Source organism: Phlebotomus papatasi, chromosome 3, assembly GCF_024763615.1.
Source record: "Phlebotomus papatasi isolate M1 chromosome 3, Ppap_2.1, whole genome shotgun sequence".
Classification (NCBI taxonomy): domain Eukaryota; kingdom Metazoa; phylum Arthropoda; class Insecta; order Diptera; family Psychodidae; genus Phlebotomus; species Phlebotomus papatasi.
The window spans coordinates 60,023,651-60,049,883 of NC_077224.1; the positions used below are offsets into that span (position 1 = coordinate 60,023,651).

General features: G+C 32.2%; 1 protein-coding gene across 4 annotated transcripts in view; it reads right to left on the reverse strand.

Moving 5' to 3' along the window:
• LOC129807031 (protein madd-4) overlaps nt 1–26,233 on the reverse strand; it is a 168,141-nt gene that overhangs the window by 5,051 nt on the left and 136,857 nt on the right. For 3 of the 4 annotated variants that reach the window (XM_055855981.1, XM_055855983.1, XM_055855979.1), the window contains 6 exons: nt 22,162–22,449; nt 18,721–18,956; nt 18,289–18,376; nt 14,452–14,551; nt 9,924–10,043; nt 3,138–3,494 (listed from right to left, as the gene is read on the reverse strand). In XM_055855981.1, the coding sequence (XP_055711956.1) occupies nt 3,138–3,494; nt 9,924–10,043; nt 14,452–14,551; nt 18,289–18,376; nt 18,721–18,956; nt 22,162–22,449 (1,189 nt within the window). The remainder of the gene's footprint in view (nt 1–3,137; nt 3,495–9,923; nt 10,044–14,451; nt 14,552–18,288; nt 18,377–18,720; nt 18,957–22,161; nt 22,450–26,233) is intronic. The other variant, XM_055855980.1, reaches the window with a different exon arrangement.

Consider the following 26,233-nt stretch of genomic DNA (forward strand, 5'->3'; position numbering starts at 1 on the left):
AACATTTTTTTCTTAATATAGTCATGTAGAATTCCTTAAGTAAGGCACTATAGAACAAAAAATCTTTTTATTTACTTATAACGCTCTTGGTTCCATCACTGAGATTACTATAAGTAAAGTGGCGCACTTTTAAGGATCTTAAGAGCTTCTATAGGAATTTCAACTGAAAATTCGCAGTTTAAGTCTTTTAAAAGTACACTAAAATACTTGTTTAATACTTGGTTCTATAAGGCAGCTATTTTGCTTCTTGGGATAGTTTCATTTGCAATTTTTTTTAAACATATTGTGATAAATATAGTAAAAGTGAAAATCAGTGAAATTTACGCTTTCTATTTTGCTTTTGTAAGTTTAACTAAAAGCCCTACTTTCCCTACTTATAGGCCCAGAAACTTGAAATCTCGGAATGTTATTTTTCCCTGAAGTATTCTAAATCTTATTAAATCTTTAATGACTTGCCCTCATCTTGCTATCCGTGAATGTAAATTGCGAAAGCGTGCCTTTCTCAAGATTACTCTTTAACTCGTGATCCAGGACTAAAAGCTAATCAAGAGAAACTTAACCCTTTACGTACGAGTGGAACACCGATGTCTCAAGAACAAAAACCGTATTTTCTGACTATTTAATATCGGAGTCCAACACATCCTTGACCCTTTAAGGACGAATGGGTCACTGAGTATAGCCAAAAACAGTTTTCTACGGCAATTTAAAATCGTGTTTAGCTCTAAAAAAAGCCAAACATTTGTTTTCTGACGTCCAATTTTTGGTCCTATCGTCTTTAAAGGCTTAAAGCTTTAAGAGTTGAATATTGATAAGTAGTCTCTCTAGTCCACACAGTGCATAATCCGGGAAAGTAAGGTGCTTTAACAATTTAAGGACCAGCCGGGCATCTGTATTCCAAAACCAAAAAAAATTCATGGCCGTAGAAATTTATTTTGTCATTTGAAAAGTATGATTTTTTTTGTTTTTCGGACAAAATTATCCCACTCGTCCTTAAAAAGTTAAAGACTATTGAACTTTAATTTTTCTTCCCTTAAGTTAAAGACTATTGAACTTTAATATTTCTTCCCTTAAGGCCCAAATAGACTCAGGCTAATCCTCGAGAATATTTAGCCTATAAGATTTGGCAGTAAATGTTTATCTTAAATTTTCCTATACTGAGGATCATTTCGTAAATTTCTTTTACCTAACCCTTTACTGCCAAATGTTATAAGCTAAATATTCTCGAGGATCAGCCTGAGTCTATTTGGGTCCTTAGCCTTAAGCGGTCTCCAGATTAGAGGTTTATCCCAGTTTGCGTAGATCCGTAGGTCTCAAAATCCTAAATAGCGTGCAATTTAATTTCTTTTTGGGGGCATAATATGTTATTTATCTTTAATAATTCAATCCTAAGTTAAATTTTCCCAAAAAATCATAATTGATAAGAAATTAGAGCAGTTAAGCCACTTGGCTAAACCTCAGGTCTGAAGCCCGTATTATAGATTCATGTTTTAGGAGTTTAACTTTACAAAATTTTTAATAAACACAAAATCTTAATGATTTTCTTCGTCTGGTACACTAGTTAAAACTATCTTAAACAAAATGTTCGTTCTGTCTATCGCAGCTTAAAACTACGTGTTGATTATTAAAAAGAACAAATGCAAAAATGGTTTGTTGGGAAATAAAACAAATATGGAAAATAAAGTAAAGTTTAATAGTCGTTAGAATAAGTACTTAAGAAGAGCTTAATCCAAAACCTTAGCTAAGCACTTAACGAAAATATCTTTCATATAGTTAGTTATGAGTCAGGGCATATTATTTTCTCTATTTTCCTGGATGTTCTACGATTTCCTAAAATTAAGCCCACTGAGTTGAGAAGAGAGATTTTATCGATTATAAACCATGATAATGAGACAGTTTTTTATTCTGATTTGGAATAAGTAATTTAGGTAATTTAGAATTGATTTAAGACTCAGCCGAAATAAATTTTGAACCGGCAAAAATCACAAAGAAACTAAGTTAAAACGCTCGAATAAGTTCTTCTGAGGCTATCAAACTGCAATGAACAGGCTATGGACTGATAAATAAATTTTATTGGAGTTAATTTTTTATATTAAGGGTCCATCTGGAAAATGATTGTCCCGAGTTAACTTTTGTCCAGAGCAATACGTTCATATTGGTTACAAATTGGTAGGCATTAAAAAGCAGTGAAAACAGATTTGGAAAGTGTTTTTTTTTATCAATTACCAACTTTATAACTCTATCAATTTACCAATTTTTTGCACAATTGCCAAGGTTAAAATACTCTGCCATTATTCTGAATTCCTAGAAATAAATCTTTTATGCACTAATTTAGTATTTTATATTACTGCATATATAATATTTCGAATATTTTGTGATATTTTTTCGGATATTTTCTATATTTTATAAATAAATCAAATTAAGGAATGAATGTTTAATTTTCAAAGAACGAGGGGATTGAAAAATATTTTCAATTCAATTCATTTTTTTCTTCCAGGAAAATATTATATGTCTTCAGATTGTCGTAGAAAAATTTGTATTTGGCATATCGATAATCCAATCGTCTTTAAAGGATTAATAGAATTTTATTTCATAAACATAAAACTTTACCACATGATTGCATTTGAGTGGCACAGTTGATTTTTTTTAATGAATTAAAGAGGAAATGGGAGGAAAATTGTGACCAAGAAATTATAGAAATAAATTTATTGTATATATGCAACTTTGTGCAATTGAAAATAATTGTGAATGTTTTTAAGGAAAAATCATGAAAGTTTTCTCTCTGTATGTATTTTGTAGAACACTGTAAATACGTCTCTTGCAGACGTGCTTACGACAATTCCATTTGTAGAAAATCTAATATTGGATGAAGCAACATTTGAGACCAAATGAGATGTCAATGTGAATAATTTATTTTGAATCCTTCATTTTGGGGATATGTACTTGGTTGTCATAGTGGAATCATATCATTGTGGTGGGACTTGTGGGAGAATTCCTTTGGGCTTACTATCTTACTTCAACTCAATTTCACCAATTACGAGATCAAGTATTTTCTCTCTTGAATTTTCCATGATCAAAATGACTCTGTGGAATTTCAACGATTGAGAGGATTTTTAATTACTAATTAGTGCATTCCTTACCTTAATCCCAAATCCATTACCACATGACTGAGAGCAATCGGACCAGGACGAAAATGTCCACTCGAATTTCAAATTTGTCGGTGAACCCTGACCGAGTACCACGGCTTCAGAACTATTGGTGATGTCACCGAAGAATTCAGCAGCTGTGATGTGTCGATGTGGCTGCTCATCGTTCAGAACTTCATCTCCAGCATTCTCAATGGCATTCAAGTGATGTCGAAAGTTGGCACTTGGTTGAATAAGTGCTTGTTGTTGTGGTCTATCCAATTCCATGTCCAATTCCGGAAAGTACTGACCATTCCTCATGAGCATATCATGTCCTTTTGAGTGACTGAAGCTCTGAAATGGCCACAATAGCTGCAAATCCAATTATTGAAGCGATATTACGATTGAGAAATTCACTAAATACAATTATACTTTACAATTATTAGCTATAATAAGAGAAACTTTAAGCTCACACAAAAGTTTGTAAACTATTGCACAGAGGTATATAGCTTAATCAAACTTGGTAAAAATAAAATTATAGGAGAAAGTTTGTTATATTGGCAAAAACTTATTTGTTGTTTCAACTTTATTGCAATATATATTATTATTCCACCATTCTATTAATAACATTTTGCAAGCGAGAAGTTTAAAATAGTCGACAGTCTCAATGAGTTAACAAACAATTTGGCATTAAAATAACGTAATCGAAATATTTTCATTAAAGAACTTCTTTACGATTATCACTCAATTAGGACTGTTAAGGCAGAAACACACTTTCGTTGAGAACTAGATGACAATAAGCCAAGACACATACCCGATAACCATGAAATTGAATGCATTCTTTATTATCAAATAAATTTTATGTTTACAGTTTTTCTCGGAAACCATTTCATTTCTTTTGAAAAACTCTTAATAAATAATGTGTAAAATAATTCAAATAATTCGCTTTTATAGTATCAGCCTAATATTGATAGCACTTAGGAGATACATAGAAAAAAAAATTGTAAAAATGTTCGTAAATGTTTGTGAATCCATATGGGGGAATTATGAAATGCTCGTAAATCGTATAACTCACAAACAAATTCGTAAAAGTTTGTACATTTTTCACAAACATTGTTCGCAACATGATCACTTGACGAGCATTTTTTGTACTTTTACAAACATTTGTTCGTTGAAATTGTCCAGACTTACTTATACATACAATAGTTAGAAAACATAGTAAGATGCACTGGTAAAAATAAAAGGATCAAATTGACCCTTTTCAAAAGGATGGATCGTATTTGACCCTTTGAAAGGTTCACTTTTGTATCTCTTGAAATTTAGTATGCACATTTATCACGAATAATCATGTTTTATTGTAAACTTATTACTGATATCATATTTCTCTCATCTGAGCGAACACCAAAGATCACTTTTTCATTGTTTTTTTATTCGTTTATTCTGGAATTAAATAGATGTCAAAACCGTGACCCTTTCGAAAGGTTCCTGGTGACCCTTTCAAAGAGTCAAATATGATCCATTCTTTGGAAAAGGGTCAAATTGACCCTTTTATTTTTACCAGTGTGTCCTTCTGGAAATGAATCTATTTGGTCCTGAATATAAGACGTTTTGAAAAAAAAGTCAAAACATTTTTTTTCGATTTTTATACTGAAATATCCAAAGTAAAAATAATAAGGGAGATTTCTAAATTAATACCTGTAAATTGAATCAAAACCGAAAATGTTAATTCATGTTATTGTCATTATTTTGCGTTTAGCAGATATGTGTCTTAGTTCATTTATTTATTTTTTGATTTTGACAGTAATTTACTTAATAAATAGTAATTGGGACTTAATTTTATTTTACATGAATAACTCGGTAACGGTTTTTCAGCTTATATTCAAAAATCTTATTGATTGAAATATGTATTGATATTAGTTGCTTTAGATGTTGTAATAAATATTGCAATAAACAAAATATCTATCAAAGGGAGAAACTAATTTTGTTAACAAACCGTTTATGTCAATTGTTTTACATTGGTATCACATTTGCGCATTAAAATTTTAAAGCATTTCACATTAAATGTCGCTAACATTCGTTCAAATATGTGATGTCTGTTTGAATCACTTTTTAGAGTTCGTTTAATTTATTCATAAAGAGGTAAACTTGGTCTGTAAATTTTAAATTCACTTTAAACTTGAGTGTTTTCACATTAAAATATTAAATAAGAAATACATTAATGCCTTAAGGGGTTACGTAGGTCAAAAAGACTGGAAAAGAGCATATTTTCTCAAATTTTTTCAACATAATTAATTTTAATTTCTAAGCATATAAAAGTATTATAATTTAAACTATAGGGGAGACTGGGACAAAGTCACAAAAAGGATATTTTATTTTTTTACAAGCTACCCAAGTGCCCCATAAATTTCTAATTAGCGCAGTTTTATAGAAAATTTATCGCTCTACAACTTTGTTAAAGCCATTTTCCTCTACTTTGTATGGAAATACATTTATCGAGCTGTTTTCTAAAATGTAATTTTGTGAACATTCTCAAAAACGCTGGGGCAAATAGTACCAGGCGTGGGGTATTATCACAATTTGATTTGTTTTATAACGGGCTTCCGTAAATTAAAAAAAAATACCTAGATAGCATATTCTCATAGGAAATTTATTCATCTACTCCTTTGTAAAACAGCGTTTTCTCTATCTGAATAAGAAAAATTCTTTTTAGGCTAATTTTAGAAAAACACACAAGAGACTGCGAATCGTTTGACCAATGCAAACAACAAGCGACGAGACATGGTAATAACGTTTATTTTCGCCGTAAGACATTAGAACAGAGGTGTGTAAAAACCGTTTGAAACCGAACAAACGTCAAATGAAACTTGTTCGTCAATTGTCAAAATGCTACCCGAACAAACTTATTTTGACGTATATTCGGTTTCAAACGATTCTTGCACACCCCTGCATTAGAAACTGCTTTGGTTTTTCTTACTTTTTGCTCCATACGTTTTGTTACTTTTTACCCCAAGTGGTCATTTTTAATAAAAGGAATTTCTGGAGATAAGAATCTTTGTAAAATTCTAAAATAGATAGCGGCTTTGTATTCAAAGAATCCAAATCATTTAGGAAATATTCATCAGTGCATCAATTTTGAAAATAAAATAGGTAAAAAATGATATCTGCTGTAAGGAAATTATTTCAAAAACAGGGCTAAAAATTTCAATATTTTTTTATTTTCTAAATTCCTTGTTAGAATTCTAAGAAACTTACGATATTGGAGAAGCTCAACGGAGGCCATCGGTGGAAAAAATTTTAAGTTGCTATCTATTTTATCTTTAATGGTATTGAATTTTGAAATTTTCGGTGTGTGATTTTTGCCCCAGTCTCCCCTATTTTCTGAAATTTTCAATGAAAAATTTTGAAAATTCAGCCATTGCGGCCTGATTTTTGGAGATTTCTTTGAAAAAACTTACTTTTTGATGAAGATTTCTCAGTGTATATTAATCGGAAATCAAAAAACCAAGTATTTCCTATTAGCTGATGAGTTAAACTCGTACCTGAAATTTGAGTTTTTTTTGGAGGTTTTTGTACAAAAAATTACCATTTTTGGCGTATTTTACAACACTTTTTGATTTGTAAAATTAATTGAGATCAAGGAAAAAATCAATTGTTCAAGTACAAGTTTAACTCTTCAGCTATCAGGAAATATTTAGTGTTTTGTCAGATGAATATACTAACCGCGAAGTAAGTTTTTCAAAAACCGTCTCCAAAAATCCGTTCTCAACGACTGAATTTTCAAAATTGTGAAATGAAGTAAAGTGTGCCCTCAAGTCGACTGGTTCCTCAATTCGCCCGGTAGAGTTATTTATTCAATTTATTTATATTTGCACTAATATTTGGCGTATGATCTAACATTGTTAGGTCAATTATTTCATAAATAATTACGAATCAGTGACAATTTTATAGAAATTCACCATTGAAACATTCAAATATTGACCACTGGTCGAGTCGAGGAACCGGTCGACTCGAAGGTACTTTACCTTACATACATATTTTAGAAAATATAGTTAAAATGTTGTAGCTTTATATGCTTATTAGATCGAATAATTTTTGTATTATGTTGACAAGAGACGTAGAGAAAATATGCTGGTTTTTTAGTCTTCGTGATCCACGTAACCCCTTAAATCAAGCGCCTGGCAAGTTGGCCTTTTTGTATGGAGCTATTTGAAGCCAATTCCTAAATTAATCTCAGACTCAGCTCACAGTGCTCAGCGGAAAATATTTATTTGAACAAAAATTTAGTATATTTATCCCTCCATACGGAAAGGTATCTTATGATACGAAAAAACTTCTCACTTTTTAAATATTTAGCATAACGGTAGCGAGTGCAAAAAAATCCCATATAAATTTAAATCGAAGTATAAGAAAGTGGCTTCAAATTTCAGGAAACTTGCCGGGGGTTGCCTTAAGTCAATTTAAGCCAATTTTTGCTGATCAAATTTACCGTATGATCAAAAGCCAGATCAAATTCAATTATTGATTCAAAGACAAAAGTCACGCATTTGAAAGTTTATTAGTAGCAATTAATGTGATTTGCATTAATTTTTTTTATTACGGGTCCACCTGGAAGATGATTGCCCTGAAAATTAAAATTTTTATGGGCAAACGTGGTAATACGGTCAAAGGGCAAGGTGGGCGTTGCCTAATTTTTGCAAGTAAAACTAAGATATTTTCTATAAAATACAAGAACCATTTTCTCTGTGGTTTCGATCTCAACACTTCGTCGTTCTACACTGAGAAAAAAAAGAGGGTGCGATTAACTTTTCTTCCTCGTAACTTTAACACTTTTTAGGTGTAAAAATATATCAACATTTTTTAATGTTAAATTAACACCTTTTTAATGGTAAAATTAACATGAAAGAAGGGTAACTTTAACCTATAATACACCTAAAAAGGGTAATATTTACACCGTTTTCGGATCAATACTGAAGGGTAAAATTAACATTTTCGGAATGTTATTTTAACTTTTTCGGATTTCTTTCAGTGTAGAAACCATTGATCATTCGCCACTTCAGGAAAAAGTTCACGGTCGCACAAAGGCGCGCCTATGCAAGATCCTGAATTTAATTCAGCCACGGATTTCTTTCAGTGTATACAAGCGGTAGGGGAAAGTGCTCTTCCTTCGAACGTTCATGCCTTCGAATAATGTGAATTTTCTCTTATTTATCCTAAGAGACTTATACACATTTCTATTAAATATTAATTAGCATATCATCAATTATTGATAATTACGTGATAATTGTATGCAAGTCTCTTAGAAAAAATAAAAGAAAATTTACATTATTCGAAGTCATGAACGTTCGAAAGGAGAGTACATTCCCCTAGTGATGAGCATCTATATTTGTATGTTTTGTATGTTAAATATTGCATTTTCAGTTGTTTCTTGTTTATTTTGTGTCTAAGAAAATATTGTGTGAGCTCTTGTTGGAAAATTTGGCTTTGAATGAGAAATGCTTCAGCGCGTAAAACTATAATCCGAAATGAAATGCATGGGAGAAAAAGCACAGGAAAAATAAATGAAAAGCTCTAGTAAAGCTCCTGTGAAGGCGTTAAGTCAAAGCAAAAGGAACGATTGAAAATTGCAAAGGGTGTAAGAGTGAATATATAGCGTGTATTTCGGATGTATGTATATTTTATTTTAAATATAAAGCAAAATTGCAATAAAATAATTACCTATTGAGTGTCCATAATCAAGTGTATTGAGTGGTTGTGTACGTGGTGTTAAGTGAAAGCGACAGAAGAAGAGAAAAAATAGTGGAGCACAAATAAATATGTTCAAACTAAATTGCTTTTCAAAATAATTATAACCATAAATCTGAATGGGAAAAGGCAAACTTTTTCCAATTGAATTTCTCCAAGGAACAATTCATGAGACTGGTAACTGAGCTTACAGAGGAATAGCTCAACATATCCCGGAACAGTAAACTCAGAGGGAATTTCAGAAACTTGTGCTACAGTTAAAAAAAAAACTTTCAACTACAATTTTTTCCCATTTCTACTACTTTTTTATTCTTTGTATTTCAGTGAAAAACAGCAAGTTTTCAATATATTTATGACCAGAATTACTTCTTCAAATGGTTTTCTCGTCTACGTTTTTTTTTCTCATGGCAATAATTTTTCAATTAAATTGTATCTGGAAAAAAAGTGAAAATTCGAACAAAACATTCCAGACACTAATATGAAAATGTTGAAAGAATTATTTGGTGGATGGTCAGAAAAAATAGGCAGACATAAATCACTATAAATAGAGAATTATTGTGTAACAGTGGAGAGATAGAAAGTGTGTAGCATAAAATCACTGTTTGTGGTTGTTCTTATTGTGAGTTTTATGGCAAGGGGAGAAATAAATTCAATGAAAAGCCATAAACATCAATATAAAATGTGGATGTTCGAAAATTGACACTGTTGTGGGTGGGAAAACTATATATATGTATGTGCGGTAGTGAAAAATTGTATATATGTCTCGTGGTCAAACAAGAGGAAGGGGGTGTTAAAAAAAAGAGCCAATAAAATTGTGGGAAATCCGTGATTTATGAACAATACAGAAATTATTTCTTTTAAAATAAAAATTATTGCATGCGTTATTCAATGCTTTCCATACTTTTAAGATACCGTGCCCTAAATTGCAAAATTGTTGACTTTTTTTTTTAAACTTAAGTGGCCCGAAAGTATAACATTCACAGTATAATAATTGTGTTGAAAATATTACGAGGTGTTAAGTATGTAAAATATTGAAATTGCTAAACTTTTCCATCTCACCTGAAGACTGGCCAGGAGATGCTGAAAGTGTGGCAAAGGAATTGTTCTTGTACCAGAGCTAGTAGCAGACTTTGTGGTGTAATCTGAAGCAGTCAGTTGTGAGCGAGATCTAAAAGGCTCCTACCAAGAAATAATTATTTAGCAGAGAATTAGTAAATGCAGATAATTATTTTAGACAGTCAAAAAGCAATTTGGTCAGTCGGAAAATTTGTTAAAAAGCAACTATTGATTCTGTGAATGTGTTACATTGCGATGCAACTGTTAACAATTCCGATTTAAAAGTTAATGATATTAGAGGAAAGTGAATAAGTTAAATTGATATCTCGCTCCTTGGAAATCACAAAGGGTTGATTCAGCATTTTTCGCAATTTTAAGGTTTAAATACTGTTAAGGCCTCTACACATTGAGAGCAATTTTTGTAAAAAATTACATTTTTGAAGGAAATCATGAAACTTTTGTAGGCGGAAACGTCACAACTCTGTCAAGTTGAAAAAAAAAATGCAATTGAAATGAAAGAGAATTATATAAAGATGATATGGAGCCACTAAATTTCGTTAAAGATAGATAACAGTTTGTCCTATTTTAAATTAAATAAATTGAACTGAAATTGAATTGAATTGAAATTTAATCTTTCATGCCTCTTCATGAAAAATGGTTCAGAATGAGTTGGCCCTTATAATTTCCAAGGAGCGATATAGAAATTTGCAATATATTTTCAAATAACCAACTAAAGAGAACATTGATAAACAATTTGAATGTTCATAAACATTTGGCCAATAGGTCTGAAAAAAAAGAAACTTCAGCTGTCTGAATTGCCCTACCCTCCCACGTCAGGAGTAATAAGATAAAATTTCTTGATGTAATACATGTAGAAATGATTGGAAAATTATTGTTTGACCTTTATTGGTCCACTTTAGTAGAGTATTATTAAATATTAAAATTTTGTCAAATGGACAAATGATAAATGTACTACATAGCTTAAAACGCATTATATGACATTCAAAATATGAATACACTTTTTCTTAACTACATTTCCAATTACACATATTAATTAAAAACAGTGCTTAAGTGTTATTCCTGAAGAGGAACTCAAATATTTTTGGCTATTGAGACAACTTTGAATAATCGTATTTTTAATTTCAATCACAGGATTTTTAGAAAAATAAAATAATTAATAATAACAACGGACAGTATAAAATCAATTTTCGGCAAAAATTGTTTTTTTGACACTTTAACATTTCCTCTTAATATTAGTTCAAACTATTATTTCCTTAAAAAGAGCGATTTTCGATGAAATTTTTTTCTAGTAAAGAGGTCTTTATACTATAAGGATGGAGTGAAATTAGAACTTCATTAGATTAAACACTTTTAATAACCGAAAATGTCGAGCGGTACAAACGCAATTTAAACCCAGGAAAACTATATTTCAAAGCTTATTTCCTACCTCTTAATCAGTTGCGTTAAATATACAGTACACTCTCTCTGAATCGGGCATATGGGGCAAAATGTAATCCAGATTATCGAGAGATTTGGGCATCAAAATCATTATAAATTCCCACAAAAAGCGCTCAAATTTACATACATTTCGGGGAAATACAGCGAATTTGAAAAAGATTGCTTTAAAATCATACGTGAAAATCGTCAACAAAATTTTGCGCCCGATTGAAAAAGAGCCGATTGATCGAGAGTCTACTGTAATGAGCTATATTTTAAAAATATTTACAATATTCGTAATACAATAATCGTTTGCTCTATTTATCTCTTCTCCTACTTTTTGTTACATAAAACAGCCTGAATGGCTCACCATGTAATACACTCTTTCTGAACTGTACGTTCCGAAAGATTGAATAAATTGAATTGAATTGAATTGAATTGAATTGAATTGAATTGAATTGAATTGAATATTCACCAAGAAATACTAAAAATATTTCTAATCTTTCGCCAAAATTCCGAATGGGTCGAAATACCGAAAAGCCAAAATACCGAATGGACCAAAATCTCGGAAATCCAAAATCCATAACGCCAAAACCCAGAATAGGTCGCAATCCTGAAAATCCAAAATCCCGGAAATCTTAAATCCCGGGAATTCAAAATCCCGAAAGCAAAAATCCCAAATGGGTTTAAATCCTGAAAATCCATAATCCCGGAAATCCAAAATACCAAAATCTAAAAACCAGAATGGTCGAAATCCAGAAAATCCAAAATCCCAAATAGGTCAAAATCCCGGAAAGCAAAAAATTCCGAAAGCTAAATAGTTAAATTCATTTTCAGGAATATTTTTTCGGGATTTGGCCACCGAGATTTTGGCGTTCAGAATTTTGGCGTTCAAGATTCTGGCCCATACGGGATTTTGATCCATTTGAAATTTTAGCCCATTCGGGATTTTTAACCATTCGAGATTTTGGCTTTCGGGATCTTGACTATCACTCTTTTTCAAACGTTTTACGCATGACTATCCTTTTCTTTCACACTCAAGCATGTGCTCACTAGAACAAAAAAAAGTTTGGTTAGGGTATTTAGGATACAGATAGGGGCAAGTGGTGCTATATTAGGCTGGAGCTTGAAAACGCTATTATTTCATATTTCTAATCGGAGGTGGACTTTAACGTAATGTAATTTAATGGGTCCAGCTTCCTTTAGAAATATTTTCGAAAAAAATAACCTTTTTCAAAGCAGTCTCATGGCCATGTCACATATAAGATTAATATTAAGATTAATACTTTCTGAACTGGGAGAATCCCAAAAAAAAAAGATAGCAAGTGTTTTATCTTGCCTCTCTCTCGTGTTTCGCTCGAAAACTGACCGAATCACAGTTGGCACGCATGGAAAATTGCTCGAATTGCCAATAATACGATACAGAAAACAATTAATACGAACAGTAATATCTTACTCATCGTATTACTCCACTAGAGTGTACTCTTTCTAACACACGTGATACTCCATTTGAAATTTTGCATACTATATACCTCTCTCTCCGGCTTTTCTTAATATTAATATTCATCTTATATGTGACACCACGGTCAGTTGAATGTAGCCTTATCTCTCCCTATGCAATAAGTTTTAAAGAAAAGCGAAAGAAATTTTAATTTAATTTAGAAATGTTTCAAATGATTAAAGATTGACCACGATTTTAAATATTTTGCTGACCAAATTTGATTATTACTGACCAAATGCTTTTGAGATTTAGAATATACTTGGTACAGTTTAACCCTTTAAGGACGAGAGGGTTAAAAATCGTGGGTCCGAAAAAATCGTTTTTTTTCTGACTTTTTAGAGCAAAACACAACTTTAGATGATCGTAGGAAAAATGTCATTTTTGGGTCACCGGTGACCCAATCGTCCCTAAAGGATTAAAAAAGTGACGATATTTTCTGACATTCCCCTATAAATTAACAATATCCTTAGATTGTAAGATTATAAACAGAACTGATTCTAATACTAAAATCTTCATTTGTCATTAGGAAAAATCAACGATTTTCTGTTTTTCTTTATATCTTTTAAGAACGGAAAAATAAAATTCAAATTCGATATTAATTTTTCTAAAAACAACCTTGCTGATCATTTTTTGTTTTAAAATCTAGAACTGTATCAATGCCCAAGAAAACTTTCTTTATTTTGTATTTTAATTTTTTAAGTTACTAGATGTGTTTTTTTTTACATTTTAATTTGACTAAATATTGTTAAATGTTTTCTTTTCGGGGTTCTTCCGTTCCTTACAGAGAGTTACTAAAAATTTTAAGATCAAGTAGCTGAATTAAGCGAAAACTCAAATTTCTCGTTAGAAGAGGGCTTTGTGAGGATTCAGAGCGTTGTAATTTTAAAAAGGAATTGCCAAGTAACTTGAGCACAATGTAGAAATGTGTAATGTTAGTTTTGATGAAGCAAAAGGTGGGAAAAGATCCAACCCAGAAGGTATGTTTGGGCGGAAAATCTCGCTAAAGCTAAAGTGTTTTAGAAGCAAAAGTTGTCGAATAATTATTCATTAAAATAATTATGATAATTAAATGTAAAACAAGATTTCTGTCATGGGGGTTCGAGAGGGGGGGGAAAGGGCTCAAAATCCTCTCCAGTTTCTCACTCATCCATTTTACACATTACAATTTAACTTTGTTGCTGCTAACTTCCACCCCAATGGCGCACATTATCTCACTCCGGTATCTCATCCACTTCCTCCATGGGCCCCATTGCGCCATTTGCATTTAAGTTCGCTGTACCCCACAGGAACATACACTTTCACCCCTATAGGGTTGGGTTTTTTGGTAGGTGAATGGAATTTACCTCTAATTAGAGATACTCAAATTCAACCACTCTTCTGCATTGCTGCTTATCCACAAATCACCCCCCAAACAAACATCTTCTCTTCTGGAGAAATTTAAAAGTCCTCCCCAGAGAAAAGGGCAGGTGCTTCACGAAATTAGCACGAAAAAAATAAACACTCGCCAATGCCTCTAATTGAATAATATTCTGGACATTTGCAAGCTTCGGAAATATTGCTTAAGGATTAATTTAGATTTCAGAGACTAATTACCTCAGACTCATCGTGTTCATGGTCCTCCCCCAAGACACCGGTGGAGCTGGATTTGTGCCTATTTCCTCCTTTGTGTGGATCACGTGATTTCCCCTTAGAACTGAAAGTCAATTTAATAATTAATGGTGAGACTTGCTAAATTTTTCACCAGACGATGCCGTGTTAGATGGGAAAATCAGAAAATATTCTTGTTTTTCACCCATGAGGCCCGTACAATGTGACATTTTCACCAGAGAAGGGTGGTAGGACATACACATATCTGCATTATTTATTACAAACAGGTAGATCGTAGGTGAAAAAAAAACGAATCGTCTCTCCAAACTCAAGCTCAGGGTTAATATCCGCCTCATGGTAAAATATTCAAAAGAATACTTCTATGTACAAGAGTGTGTGACAATAAAATGAGCAAAAAGGGGTACTGCTTTAAAAAGTTTTTGGATTTACATTGATTTTCGGAACTTTCTCGAGGTAAAAACACTGTAGATAAATTCTAACACAGACAAATCAATTGAGCATATGGTCGTTTGCATCAGCTGGTGTCGTATAAAAGTTTTATCTACTTTCCATTGAGATTGTTTTTATTTTGAATACTTTATTCCACGTGATTTCTGATACAGAAAAAGATTTAGTCAAGAAAAACCTCTATTTTTTTTGCAAAAATACAATATTACGGCTGTAAACAGTCGTAGTTTGATTATTTAAAAAAGTTTTGGGTAAAAGATGCATAATGTTCTACTTCAAGAAATTGTTAAGAATATTCGAAAATTCAAATTGAATTTCGAATATTTAAACTTTTCACAAAATAGTGGGAATTTATGAAAAATTAGAAAAATTATAATAAATCATATAGGGAAAAGCACGCCACATTCGGACGACCTAAGCTTTGAACGACGCATTTTTTCCGTCATATTTTTAATTAATTTGATACATTTTTAATATTATAATTTAATAGCTAGTACAGTGCCTCATATTTCCTGAAATTATCCATTTGTGTTATTTATTAAGAACATAGTAGAGAAATTGAGTTGTCCGTAGCGTAAGTCATGCGAAGGTAGTGCTCTAATTATAGGTATGTCATATAGTAAATATTCGTTGCGTTGATTTACCTCACTATAAAGTGAAAAGTATTATTATTGAGAGTCTTTAGTTAAGATCCCTTGGTATGGTTTGGTTTATTAAGTGATCCTCTGTGCAACGCATCACATGATCATACATACTATCTTAACCGTGATTTTGCGAGCTTATCGCCAATTTTCTCCAGTCTCATACTGCCCCTTACATCCTCATTGCGCACACTATCTCTTAGGGTGACTCCCGACCCGACGGACGTGAAGCTTTTGATCGTGGTCTTTGGTGGCTGCTATACATTCAGAGCCATAGAGGCATAATGACATTGACATTCAAATTTCTCTGAAAAACTAGGTCAAGGCCAAAGAAAATTGCCAAAATCTGTCGATGTCATATGAAATAACTCGAAAAATAAACATCAACGTCTTGAGTACATAAACAAATCGTAAACAGAGAAAGTCAATTGATATAGTGAGATATAAAAGTCTTTATAGTGAAAAGTTTTAAATGTTGAAAATCCGATTGGGATCCTTTTTCGTGGCAAATGATCGCCTCAGAGTTAACTCAGGAAAGAAAAATATAAACATTAAAATATAAAACAACAGACATTTACATAAATTTAGCAAACTAAATTTCACTTAACAGAAGTGGTTTGTTTGCAGCATAAAAATCAAAGTCATTAAAATGCTAATATGACTCTAGCTGATGCATGCGACGATATGAAAATTTACGCACTGATTGATATTTGGCATAGTTCATATATAAACAGAGCGTTTTTTTTATTTCAAATAAAAAAAGGTATTTCATACTCAATACATTTCAGCAGGCATATTCGTACCTAGGTATTTTACACCTAAAATTTTTGTTATTCCGGATATTTTCATGCATGATACATATCGATTTTTAATATTTAGTAAAAGTCACATTTCCTGGCTTTCTGTTTGTCAAAACTGTATGACAATTTACACAGTTTTTATTTACCGTATATGTGGGTGACTTTACCCTACGGGGTGATTTTTTTCTAGTTCCACGTATTTTTTTTAAAGGACAGTCTTCATTGATTTCATCTTCAATGTCAGATTCGGTAAAGATCACCTTTAAGAGCAAAAATTACAGAATAGCATGCGAATTAGTATCAGAACAAAGTCCCCTGTGTCTACCATACTTTCTGGTTTTGAAAATTTACCTTTTTACTGAGATTACCTAAACAAATATTGTTTGCAAAATCGAAACCCTAATAAAAGACTTTAAAATTTATCGAAGACGAACTATGAAATTATTCATGTAAAATCTTCTTAAAAACAAGGTTATGAAAACTGCTTTATGGATACGCAAATTGTACAACACAAATATGATTTTTGTAATTGTAAGATTTTATAGAATCTTATGGTAATAACGACAGAAGGTCCTCTATACAAGTGAATAAATATTCGATTTCACATAATTAGAGCTGAGTTGAGATTAACGCGCAGACTAAGGGGCTCTAGTAGAGAACATAGGTGTCTAATCACCTGCTAATTCAGGTACATTATTTTTCAATTAAAAAAAAACGTGTAAGGAATTTTACTCATTTTCTTTTTTTTGCCAAAGTAGGGTAAAGTGGTACAAGTTGGACAATGGTAAAATTTAGACAGGGCTTTTTGTCTTGATAAATTTAGTACTTCATTTTTATTTATATATTTTTAATGCTGCAGTTTTATAATTTGGTTCCTTGTGCTTAAAAACAAATTTTGTACTGTATTTATCAAGAAAAAAGCCATGTCCAACTTGTACCGGCGAATTGTCCAACTTGTAACACTAATTCCAAATTATATTACTTTACTCTACTTCACCAATGTAATATCTTTATGGATTTCACATACGAAAATAAATATGTAAAGAATCTTAGCTTTTTTTAACAAATAATATTTTTGGGAAATCCTTTTAAAAATTGCAAAAAGACATGAAAATTTTGGATTTTTACATAAAACTTGAAATATATTTTAGTATTACAGTCTCTGGTGCAAATGGTATTGAGATCTTAGGAGGTGAGAACTCTAGCTCACCTGTTACAATTTTCACGAAAAATTGTATACTAATTAAAATTTGTTAATATAGTGAATAATGCCTAACGCACAATCACTTTTGTTCAGTAGACATGTTTTTGACATTTCAATGAGAGTGAATGAGATCTAGATCTAGTCATCTCCCTCTCTCTCATAGAAAATTATGAAAATATGTTTACAAACAAAAGTTATTGTGCGCTGGGCTAATAAATAATGAATAAATAAATGCTTAAAGCATAATAACTTTTGTTTTGTAAACATATTTTTGACATTTCAATAAGAGCGAGTGAGATCTAGATCTAATCATCTCGCTCAGTCCTGTATGCAATGTTGAAAACATATCTACAAACAAAAAGTTATTGTGCGTTTGTCATAAATGTCCAACGTACAACAACTTTTGTTATGTAAACATGTTTTCGAAACTTCCTGTGAGAATGAGTGAGACGACTAGGTTTAGATCTCATTCACTCTCATTGAAATGTCAAAAACATGTTTACTAAACAAAAGTTATTGTGCGTTAAGCATAATGCCCAGCGCATAATGACTTTTGTTTTGTAAACATGTTTTTAACATTTCAGTGAGAGTGAATGAAACGTTGATCTAGTCATCTCGCTCGCTCTCATGGGAAACTTTGAAAACATGTTTACAAAGAAAAGTTATTGTGCGCTGGGCATAATACAAGATAGCAATATTTTCTTACTTTATAATGTAAATATTGACTTACTTCGGATCTCGAGATCGTGCCTCGGAGGAGCCTAAAAAAGTCGATTGCTGTGTATCTGGATTGCCATGTGTCCTTAATGCTTTTAATTCTTAAAAAAGTGATAAATGATTTTTTATAGTAATATTTAACCCAGAAAATAAAAAAGGGCTACTCACAATTATATTTATCTATCAAAAATATAATATTTTAGAATAGTAAATTAAATAATAGGAAATGCGATGTGCTATTTTCAAATAGCCAATACCCAAGAGACACTTCAGATGCCTAAAATTGTCCCACATTCCCCTAAGAATGTGCTTGCATAGTGTCATATTAATAAAATTCGGATATGCAATTTGTACAACTTCATGAAGTTTAAATTTGCATATGTCTGGTATTCAAATTTTGAATGAGTAGCCCCTCAAGTATAATGTGATGAAGGTGAAAACTTACCAATATCTTCTCTGTATTTCTCATATTCCTCCTGGGAAGGGAAATCTCCTGGCTTGGGCTTTACAGTAAGCTTCAAGTCTGCTGAACTCAAACTCGCATGACATGTATAAATGCCACTGTCTCGATATGATACATGAACTATTCGTAGAGCACCCTTTTGTGAAATTTTGAATTTTCTCGATTTGGTCAGAAAGACATTGTCCTTGCTCCATCGTATTCTCGTACGATTGAATCTGCTGAGAGAATTAGCATTGTAACAAAATGTCCATCAATATTCCCATTTTCTTTAATGCATAAAGGTAAAAGGGGATTGAAAGTGATTGATGTGACGTCATTGAGTCTATTTTTAGTCTGAATTTTATCCATAGAATTCTCGCACTTGTAAAAATGTCATAATTCAATCAAGTATTTCTCAAAAATAAAATTTTTACATTTCTCTTCATTTTCACAATTCCACACAATTTTAATGAGATTGTACAACAGGATAAAAAGTATCTAAACACTGTTCTATTTTAATTTACTTAATGAACTTTCAGAAAAGAAAAACTGTATAAGAATCTTTGTGAAAGAAATCAAGAAAATTGCAAAAGTTTCCAATAAGACATTACAGTACGTGAAAATTAGCTTAAAGATGAGAAAAAAGTGAAAAAGACATCAAATGAAATTGTTTGATCGAAAGTTTCTCATGAAAACTTTTTCAGAAACTAATTCATGTTTACTGAAAGAATCTCGTGAAATCACATGTGGAAAAATGCTCTATTGAATTAATGATTTTGTTCGTTAAGCGAAACACAATTTAAGAATTTATTTTGGTATTAAAATAAAAAGTATGATAGTGAAAAATTATTATGATTTATATTGTTTGCTAACAATATTGTGGAATTTTCTAATTAAAAACATTAAGCTTCATTTTAATTAAATTTGAAGCAATAACTCTTTGTGACAGCTTTGGAGAATTAAAGCGGAAAATATTAATATTTGAAAAGCTCATGAGGCATCGGGGTATTAACTAGAAATTTTATTTTACTGCTCGAACTCAAAAAGAGAGCGCTTTAATCGTTAATCGTTAATCGACTTTTATTTTAAACTTGGTACCGTCCTGGAGTTAAACGGTAAAAGATATCAACTGCCGGTCTTCGATAACCTCAAATAAAAAAAAAAACAATATCTCCAGACGTTGTTTATTTCCCCTGAACCTCCTCCAACCCCTCCAAATCGATGTTTTTTTAGTCTTTCTCAAAATTGGCTGAAGCCTTTTCAATGATTTTCGGAAGTGTTTTAGAGGTAGTCCAGATAACCATTTCGTGCAAACGGACCGGAAAATTCATAATTTTTAATTAGTGAAGGTCAAAGGTCAATCATCTTGGAGAGCTCATTTTTAACTGATTTGATTAAAGGAAATAGATGGAAACACTGAATCTATCTTGATTTTCGCAATTTTATTCTCTACAACGTTTGGAGGATGGATGTCCTGTTCATCAGGTATCGAATATAGCACGCAAAATCACGTGCAGGCGGAAGAGGTTACACTGCACTTGGACTTGGATCACAACTTGTTCCGCAATGTTCACCATTCGATTGACTGACATTCGTTGTCAGTCAGAGGAACAAGTTGTGGCCCAAGTCCAAGTGCAGTGTAACAACTCTCACTTGTACGTGATTTTTCTTGTCATATTCCATACCTGATGAAGAGGATATTGATCCTCGAACCGTGGTAGAGAATAAAATTGCGAAAATCAAGAAAGGTTCAGTGTTTCAGTCAATTTCCTGCTACATTCCATCGAACCGAAATTCTTTTGATTTGAAATTTGGATTTTTGGGGTAAGGGATTGAAATTTCGAACCCGGCTGCATCAATCTTTACTGGCTATGAATCGATTTTTGATTTTTTTTTGAAATTATTTTTTTTTACTTGACTTAAAGTTTGATTCCGTGCTAGAGATCAAACGGTAAGATATCGACTTCCGGTCTTTGATAACCCCACCCCCTTCCATAAGTGAACATTATCTCGGACGATCTTTTTTTTTGTTCCCCTAACCCCTCTATCCTTCCAAAACGTATTTTTTCAGTTTTTCCCAAAATTGGCCCAAGCCTTTTCAATGATTTTCGAATATGTTTTAGAGGTAGTCTAGGTGAACATTGTGTCAAATCGTACCTATGACCGGAAAATCGGTATTCTGAATTATTAATATTTTTATCTGGCTGTATCAGTCACAATCGGTAATGAAGTAATCAAGTAATTACAATGTATTTATTTGTTATCACAGTTATAAGACAAATCCAAAATGCACACTTCTCAGCCAATTTCCTAGTACAGAATTGTTTTCCGATTTTGAATGAATTTAATCGTTTATAAACCGGTATACATACAAAAAAACATGTAAAACGATATCTCACGAATAGGTCTGATTCGTGAGTCAGAGTATTCCGTAAAGCTGAGACGCTCTGCCATCTCTCATTCACGTAATTTGAAAGAAAAATATGTAGAATAGATTAATAAATATTTCAAAGAAAATATGAACAAGTTATGTATATGTTCAGTAGATTAAACATCGATTTGCTCTGTATTCTTTCTAAAACAAATTTTGATACCGGCCATCCGATATGTTTCTTCTCAATTTTCATTTTTTTTTCTAAAGTTAGTGAATGTGACTTTTCCATTGATTTGCTATTAAGGTTGGAATACGGATTACGACGATGATGGCTGTATGGTAGCTTAGATTGCACATAATGTGATTATTTAGTGATGTTTATGAATAAAATAAGTAACTGTATCAAATTTCGGCCAGTTTGCAATTCCGGACACTTTTTTTGTTGCTCAAATTTCCATTAATTTTTAGTTTTTGCATACTCTAGAGATTATACAATTCAAAAAAGCAAGAAATATCGCTTAGACGAACGAGATTATGTGAAAAAGACTTTGAAAAAATTCCGAAAGGACAAGAAACTATGGGAAATAAGGTGGTCGAAATATTACCCAAAGCTACTTCTATATTTTTATTCATTTTAAAATGTATTAAGAATGATTTTTATAGAAAACAAAGACGATGAACTTTATAGAAAGTTCCAAGAAACACTCTTTGTCCTTAGAATTAAGATTTTGACGGTTTTTGCATGTAACAATGCTGAAATTTGGTACAGTTACTCAGTCAGTTTTTTTAATACTATCAAAAAAACTTAACCTTTCTAAGTTCATACGATTTTCAATTCTCTTAGAATTTTACATACCTAATTTATTATTTTTTTTTAATATTTTATCATTAAAAAGAAAAGTTCTCACATCTTAAGAAAGAAGGTTATAACAAGCTAAGAAGGAAACTTAGCTGAGGGATAATACAAAATATTCTTGATTCTAGTTCTTTGTTAAAAAAGGCAATAACTCTTTCGTAGAGTTAATAAATTTACACGGAATGTACGAGTATGAAATAAATTTCGTAGTTACCTTTTGACTGGGCACTTTATCTTGATCTGCGTCCCGAAGAAGACTGTGGCAGCTCCTCCAACTTTGAGGGTGACTTTTTGGCGTTTAACATCGTGTTGGATGTACGTGCTGTTATTCACGGCAATCTGTGGCCGTTGATCCTCGGGAGCGCATGCTTTGGAATTGCAGGGCTTCCTGTCTGGTGGTTTGGCGCTGGGACACATGGATACTGGTCTCTCGACCTTGTGCTCCTGGGCCATTATCTGTTTGCATTCCACCCGACGCTCCTTAACACCACCGCCACACGGTCTTGAGAGATAAATAGCACCCAGAAAAGACAAGTTCTTGTAGCAATTTCACAGCCCAGAGTTCACCAATGAATTTAATGCTAACTATCTGGGGGTTAAACCCATGGCACTTTGACAAAGAAGCCTCATAATATAATTTCGTAGACTACCAACAAAAAAAATCACCACAAATCCCGTGTGGGGCTATAAAAGTTTGAGTAAAAAAATTCTCCAGTGGAAAACTAGCGGAATTTCCCTCTGCATTGAAATGGTACGTAAATGAATAACCAAGAAGAGAAATCTCATTAAATGTTACTCTCTCCAAGAATTTGTGGAGTTTCCACCAGACAGAAAAAGCTTTTGATTTCTCCCCATGGGAGGAAAATAGCACAAAATTGACTTGCCACTTGTGACTATCATTGAATTTACTCAAACTTAAATAAATCTACCCTAATAACACTGTATAGTTGCATTGGAATTTATGTGCATAGTTGCAAGAATATTTTATAGAATATAATATTTCTTTCGAAAACATTGTACATACATATAATAAGAATAGTTTTTAATCGATAAGGAAACACAAAAAATTAAAAAAAGAACTATTTTCCTTATTGAGTTTATGGTTGCTCAAGAGTGGAAAACAATTTCTTTTTCAATAAATACATTTCTGTTCAACCTCTATCAAAAGAAAGCAGTATTCGTATAATCTTTCTATTCTTTATTCGCCCATATATTCAACGTCCACCCCTCTAGAATAATATTTTTCAACAAATCTCTGCAAAACAGACAATTCTAAGAAATATTTTTATGCTGTTTGCCATCTAATCCGTCTGCTGCCTCATCTTCTCATCTGTATGTTGTTAGACCTAGAAGCCAAGCAGTTAGAGATAGCAACTTCGAACTTTCGGAGGACCCTCCTCTATTAACGTTATATTCGTTTTTCAGCCATTGCTCCTCTTATTCTAATTTTTTTTGAGGTTGCCTCGGAGGATATTTCGGACAAAACAAAAATACCGTGGAATCGTTCCCAAAAACTGTTTTTTAAAGTCCATAGAGAGCATATTTCTCAAATGATTTGGGTCAAGTTGCCATCGTTGGAAAGGTCTTGGAATTTCTGATAAGTCTGATATGGTTCTAAACGGTTATGATATGAACCGATATTTTTTTTTTAATCTTCATTGAAGTTTTAGTTTGAAGCATCCCAGAAAAATGCATAAATAAGTACACTTAGTCCCGGCATTATGCACTTCGGGACAATGCACCTGACGAGATTATACACATACAATTATGCAAATTTGCCTACTTTTGGGAATCAATTTATGAAATCTTTTTTGAATACGCCTGAATGTATACGATTCTGTGACGAAGGAAATTTGAAGACACTATGCTTATTTATCAGAATAAAACTTTAATTTCTTTTATTAAGTTAAATATTTTATAAATATAATACCAATTTATTGAAGAACTCTGGCCAAAGGGTACTGTTTGGTAATGCATTTCTTTTAAACAGTTGAATCTTTTTGTTCAGACTACTTTCACTCCGCCCGAAATTCGTTCTACGGCAAAGAAATCTCCTACGGGTATGCAAATTTTCTCGATGCATAAAACCATTTCGCGCGTTTTTTTACGGTCCTGAAAATGTGCATAATCCCGGGACTGAGTGTACATTTTATGAAACAGGATTTTGTTTAGGGATGCTAGACCAAACGAGACAAGTCAAAATTTTCAAAATTTGATATATTTTAAGATAAAATGTATCAACCCTTTAATTTTTATCACCCCTTATAACCTTATTGAACTTCCAAAATTACCCAAAGTTTTCAAGGTATTCAAGCTGTGAATGGAAAACAAATATTTTTAACACTTCATTCTTTTTGAGCATTGAAATATTAAATTTTAGTCAAAAAAAACCTAAATATATACAAGAAATCTAAAAATGTAATAAAAAAATCTTTTATTTTCATTTACTGATTTTAATTTTTAATTAAAGATCACTTTTAAGTTTTTACTACTCATTTATGAAGAGTCAATTTTTATTAGTTTATTTTCAAAAAAAAAATATGCAAGTGTTTCCAGAATATTAATTTTTCTCCTGAAAATTTTTTAGTACATGGCTGTCCTAATGTGCCTTTGTGTAATCGACTTTTCTTTACATTGGTTCCTGTCACGAATATTTGATCGTGAATATTGTATCGTGACAGTTTGTACTAACGCAAAGAAAACTCCATAACTCAGAGACATATAGGAACAGTCGTGAACTAAAAAAAAATGTTCAGGAGAAACATTTGTCCTTTTCATTTCTCAATGTAACATCACCATTGAATACGAATAAAATGTCCGCTTTAGAATTTTCCAACAAGCAAACGAGAGACACAAAAATTTTCACAGAACAGGAAATTACTTGAGCCACATCATCTCCAGTTTGCCTTTTTTGTCTTTCGTAAATCACCTAAAGAAAGGTTTTGAAAATAATTTATTGTTCTATTCAATTGAAAAAAAGGGGAAATTGCTCTTTTGCAGGGGAAGTCTATAACGGTATGACAATGTCATATGAGAAATCTTAAGTTTCTTGCACTGGCAAATCGATTCTTATTGGGCTTTTACGTTATCCTGATTCCAAATTTTCTACGAAAATTTGTCATATGACATTATCGTATAGTTACAAAATTGCCCTACTGAATTTTTTTTTAGTACATAGAAATACCTCGTTCCGCCCATGATTCGTGGAGCACTTTTCCGGACTCCATGAGCTCTCAGATTAATTTAAACTTATACTATATCCTTAATTTTAAGTTTAATTACAACTACTTTAATTTACATTCCTATAGATAGACTATAAACTAATTTTAATTTTTCTTTTTTTTTTGGGGTGTTGCATCCCCAAGAGGACGCAAACAACCATTGGCTACGCGCTCCCTCTTTAAATTTCATTTCGTATCCAATGATTTCGTAACCAACGCTGAGACGGCAGCGGACGCATGGTACGGGGGTTTATACAAAGTTGAATAAATTATTATTATTATTATTATAACAAAAAGTTTCTGAGTAATCGACTTTTCTCTCTGTTTGCACCTGTCACGACTGTTTGGTCTAGTCCTCGTCGAAGAAAAGTCGATAATGCAGAAGCACATGAGAACAATCATGTACTCAAATATGTAGAGAAGAAAGATTTCTCTGGGTTCCCTGACCAGATAATCCGAAGTGAGTTAAACTTTGTCTAATATTTGTGGAGCTCAGAGGCAAAATGACACATATCCTATGGCTAAAGCATTGGATATGTGTCATTTTGCCTTTGAGCTCCACATTTAGCTTTGGTTTATACGTTAGCGAAACAACTTCGTTACTGTGCCTAAACTATTGCATATTCCTTTAATTTTGTGATAAGCTCTTATTTGTTATAAAGTCTTCACTGAATTGGATATTAAGGGCAAATGATCCATTAGTAGACCTATTAGTAAACCTCTAGTTCGAAACCTACACTGTGAGAGAAATCCGTAAAAGTTAAAATAACATTCCGGATATGTTAATTTTACCCTGCAGTATTGATCCGAAAACGGTGTAAATATTACCCTTTTTAAGTGTATTAGGGGTTAAATTAACCCTTCTTTCATGTTGATTTTACCCTTAAAAGGTGTAAAATTAACATTAATGTTGATATATTTTTACACCCAAAAAGTGTTAAAGTTATGACGAAAAAAAGTTAATCGCAGCCTCTTTCTTTTCTCAGTGTACCTATATTACACTAGATCCCGGCATTATGCACATTTTCGGGACCGAAAAAAACGCGCGAAATGGCATTATGCATC